Source organism: Borostomias antarcticus (genome assembly GCF_949987555.1).
Source record: "Borostomias antarcticus genome assembly, chromosome: 1".
NCBI classification, from domain to species: Eukaryota; Metazoa; Chordata; class Actinopteri; order Stomiiformes; family Stomiidae; genus Borostomias; species Borostomias antarcticus.
In genome coordinates, this window is record NC_140234.1 from 26,436,980 (window position 1) to 26,441,979 (window position 5,000).

Sequence of the window (5,000 nt, forward strand, 5' to 3'; positions counted from 1 at the left end):
ACACACCTGCACACATACTGTATATACAGTACACACACACACACATACTGTATATACAGTACACACACACACACACGCACAAACACCTGCACATACACATGCACACATACTGTATAGACACACACACACACACACACACACACACACACACACACATATACACACCTGAACGCGCACACACACACACATACGCATACACACACACACACGCACACGCATACACGCACACACACACACACACACACACACACACACTCGCTGGGCATGGGAGTGAAGGCAGACTAATGATGCTGGTAGGAAGTGCTGTTCTGCAGAACAGGGTGTCTCTGTGGCACTGCTGTGTGTTACTGCATGTTCACACACACACACACACACACACACACACACACACACACACACACACACACACACACACACACACACACACACACCTTCACATCCCTCATCTTTTACTTGGGTCGACTGAGGGAACAAAAACAGAATCTATCGAGACACTAGTAACTGGCTTCAACAAATCACCTGACTCCCATCACACTGTCTGCAATCTGTTGGCAGAATATGGCGATTACTGTCTACAGAACATTTCATTACCGTCTGACTGTCTGTTTGAACCTGTCAGCTTCCCTGCTCTGTTCCGCGCTGTCTGGCTGTCTGAGGCTCAGCTAAGAGGACGGGAGGAAACCTTCACTCCAACACCAGAGCCGCATAGCTAGACAATATTATAAACGCGAGTGTTCAGTCAGAGTAATGTTGGATGTCTCTTTAACGTCGTCTGCAGTATCACAGAGAAGATGGAGGGAGGAAGAAGTGTCTCAGGAAACGATGAGTGCTGCAATGCTCTCTCAAACCAGGGGCACGTTCTCTCAAACCAGGGGCACGTTCTCTCAAACCAGGGGCACGTTCTCTCAAACCAGGGGCCCGTTCTCTCAAACCAGGGGCACGTTCTCTCAAACCAGGGGCACGTTCTCTCAAACCAGGGGCACGTTCTCTCAAACCAGGGGCACGTTCTCTCAAACCAGGGGCACGTTCTCTCAAACCAGGGGCACGGGCCTTTCATCAGATTAAACCATGAGACACGCAGCTCAGGATGGGACTCATGACTGTTAGTGCTGTTTCTGTTGCAGATCCCTGCAGTACCTGTAGGAAGGCCAGCAGGGCGCAGTACCTGTAGGATGGCCAGCAGGGGGCAGAGTGTGCCTGAGGACTCACCGGGCCACCAGGAAGAGGACACAGCTGACGGCCAGATACGCCAGGAGCATGAAGAGCCACACCCCCGGGGAGAAGGGGTCCAAGAAGGAGAAGTAGCCTGGCCTCCGTCCCTGGAACACACAGACACACGCACACACGCACACACACACACACACACACACACACACACACACACACACACACACACACACACACACACACACACACACACACACACACACAGGTAGGGATTAGGATAGGGGAGAGAGGTCCAACACACCTGTTTATACAGCTACCTCCTCATAGAGACAGGGATCAGACAGAGAGAGAGAGAAAAAGAGAGAGAGAGAGAGAGAGAGAAAGAGAGAGACCTGTTGTAAGACATGGCCCTAAACCCTTGAGAGAGGGTCAGGGTCAGGGGGGTCAGGGGGGTCAGGGTCAGAGGGGTCAGGGTCAGGGGGGTCAGGGTCAGAGGGGTCAGAGAGGGGAGAGAGTGCAGTACTGAAGCTGACCCTCAGGCTCCAGATATCTAGATGTTAGATCTAGCCAGCCTGAGTGAGGGCAGGGGGAGGAGTGGACAGCCCTAGCAGGGCGAGGAGCAGGGGGAGGAGGGGACAGCCCTAGCCTGCCACGGTGCCTCCAGGCTGCGTCCGGTAGCAGGAATACTGGGGTTGATTCATTATCCAGCACCGAGGGCAAATGGCCTGAGAATGAAACCAATTACTGGGGAGCCAGCAGAGAACATGCAGGGGGAGACAGGGCTAAGAGCAGGGATAGCTACACCAGTCCTGGGATACTACACAGCCTCAATGGACACACACACACACACACACACACACACACACACACACACACACACACACACACACACACACACACACACACACACACACACACACACACACACACACACACACACACACACACACACACACACACACACACACACACACACACACACACACACACACACACACACACACACACACGTGCACACTATAACGATGAGTAAAGGGCACTCTATGCGGTTGTTAGGGGCAACGGCACAGCTAAATTTCTGAAACAGTCCAACTGGTTTCTATGGGGGTGTTTTCTGACCCTGTTCTGTACAAAAGACATTTCTACTACTGTATCTCTAACTAAGCTTAACTAAAACAGAGGCACTGTCAGATCGCCTCGGTAGAAGAGATGGAGTTCCCCGTTTGCATCCTACCTGACGGGCTGCTCCTACCAGGTGACATGGAGAGGGTCGATGTCGGAACCACGTAGTCTGACTACGGGGGTTCCACAAGGGTCTGTCCTGGGTCCTCTCCTGTTTTCCCTCTACTCTACATCTCTGGGCTGTCATTCGCTCACATGGCTTCTCCTATTACTGCTGTGCCGATGACACCCAACTGGTCCTATCATTTCCCCCTTCTGATACACAAGTGGAGACACGCATAGCTGGGTGCTTGGCTGACATCTAGGAGTGGATGACGACACATCACCTCAAGCTCAATCTGGACAAGACTGAGCTGCTGTTCCTCCTGGGGAAGGGCTGCCCGCACCAGGACCTGGCCATCACCATTGAAGACACAGTGGTGACCCCGACTCGGACTGCAAGGAATCTGAGTGTGACCCTCGATGACCAACTGTTGTTCTCCGCACATGTCACATCCGTCACATGCTCCTGCAGCTTCACGCTCTACAACATCAGGAGGATTCACCCTTTCCTCACTGATGAAACAGTGCAGGTGCTCATCCAGGCCCTGGTCATCTCCCGCTTGGATTACTGCAACTCCCTCCTTGCTGGGGCCCCGGCGTCAGCCATTAAACCTCTGGAAAACTGCTGCTCGCCTGGTGTTCCACCACCCCAAGTTCTCCCACACAACTTCCCTTCTCAGTTCCCTACACTGGCTCCCTGAAGGGATTGCATTGTTTAACTCTGGCACTAGCCTACAGGGCAATGACAGGAACAGCCCCCTCCTACCTCCAGGCCATGGTCAAACCCTACACCCCCTCCCAATACCAATATCCTATCACAATCATCCCTCTTAAGCACCTATTGTATTTTAGATTGCTATTCTTGCACTTTGCCTTCAGCACTATATTACGCTCTTACTCACTTGTTTTAGAAATAAGATGCACTTGTGAGTTCTGGCAAGTAGTAGTACATTGGCTTTCCTACGTTAAATGCAATTATTGTAAGGCGCTTTGGATAAAAGCGTCAGCTAAATGCGTTGCACTAACGCCCACATGAAAGACAACATGGAATCAGCTGAGAATGGTCTCCAGCGATAACAACATAACGGGTCGGAAATAAGATTCTGAACCTCTCCTTTAATCCCCAATTAGGTCTGTGTGAGGCTGAGGGCTCGTTAATGTCTCATAATCACCTCCATATTAGCCTAATTGGGGTGGGGGAGAGGTCATTAATTAGACAGCCAATCAAAGCTGGCCTGCCTGAGGCGCTCTGCTGATGACTGCCTGATGAGTGGGTGAAAGTTATAGTCTGTCATAGTGTGTGTGTGTGTGTGTGTGTGTGTGTGTGCGTGGTGCGTGTACGCGCGTGCGTGTTCATACATCTATGTGTATAAGAGAGAGAGAGAAAGAGGAAGACAGAATGAAAGAAAGAAAGATCAGTAATGAAAGAAAGAAAGATCAGTAATGAAAGTGAAAACTTAAAATGCCGCATTGGTGCTTAAATGCTGCTGCTGCAAACAAAGAGTGCTACTGTAGCTAATGAGAACAGTAACAGAGCATTAAGCACCTGCTATCAGCCCCCCATGGTGGCTCGGGACTAGGGGCTAGGGGCTGGGACTAGGGGCTGGGTGCTAGAGGCTAGGGGCTGGGGGCTAGAGGCTAGGGGCTAGAGGCTGGGTACTAGGGGCTGGGGACTAGGGGCTGGGTACTAGGGGCTGGGGACTAGGGGCTGGGGACTAGGGGCTGGGTACTAGGGACTGGGGACTAGGGGCTGGGTACTAGGGGCTGGGTACTAGGGACTGGGGACTAGGGGCTGGGTACTAGGGGCTGGGGACTAGGGGCTGGGTACTAGGGGCTGGGGACAAGGGGCTGGGTACTAGGGGCTGGAGGCTAGGGGCTGGGGACTAGGGGCTGGGTACTAGGGGCTGGTGGCTGGGGACTGGGGACTAGGGGCTGGGTACTAGGGGCTGGGTACTAGGGGCTGGGTACTAGGGACTGGGGACTAGGGACTGGGGACTAGGGACTGGGGACTAGGGGCTGGGTACTAGGGGCTGGGGACTAGGGGCTGGGTACTAGGGGCTGGGGACTAGGGGCTGGGGACTAGGGGCTGGGTACTAGGGGCTGGGTACTAGGGGCTGGAGGCTAGGGGCTGGGGACTAGGGGCTGGGTACTAGGGGCTGGAGGCTAGGGGCTGGGGACTAGGGGCTGGGTACTAGGGGCTGGTGGCTAGGGGCTGGGGACTATGGGCTAGGGATGAAGAGCTGGGGGATGGGGACTAAGGGCTGGGGACTAGGGACTAGGGACTAAGGGCTGGGGATTAGGGACTAAGGGCTAGGGACTAGGGGCTGTGTAGGCTACTAGGGGCTGGAGGCTAGGGGCAGGGGACTAGGGATTAGGAGCTAGGGGCTGGGGACTAAGGGCTCGGGATTAGGGGCTAGGGGCTGGGGACTGGGGATTAGGGGCTGGGGACTAGGGGCTGGGGACTAGGGACTGTAGGCTGGGGACTAGGGACGAAGGGCTGGGAACTAGGGGCTAGGGACTAAGGGCTGGGGACTAGGAACTAGGGACTAAGGGCTAGAGGCTGGGGACTAGGGACTAAGGGCTGGGGACTAGGGACTAAGGGCTGGGGA

General features: G+C 54.1%; 1 protein-coding gene across 1 annotated transcript in view; it reads right to left on the bottom strand.

Moving 5' to 3' along the window:
* Nucleotides 1–5,000, bottom strand: part of grik4 (glutamate receptor, ionotropic, kainate 4) — a gene marked incomplete at both ends in the record, with an annotated part of 186,394 nt that overhangs the window by 6,713 nt on the left and 174,681 nt on the right. The window contains one exon of the mRNA XM_084441735.1: nt 1,210–1,319. Coding sequence (XP_084297861.1) covers nt 1,210–1,319 — 110 coding nt within the window. The remainder of the gene's footprint in view (nt 1–1,209; nt 1,320–5,000) is intronic.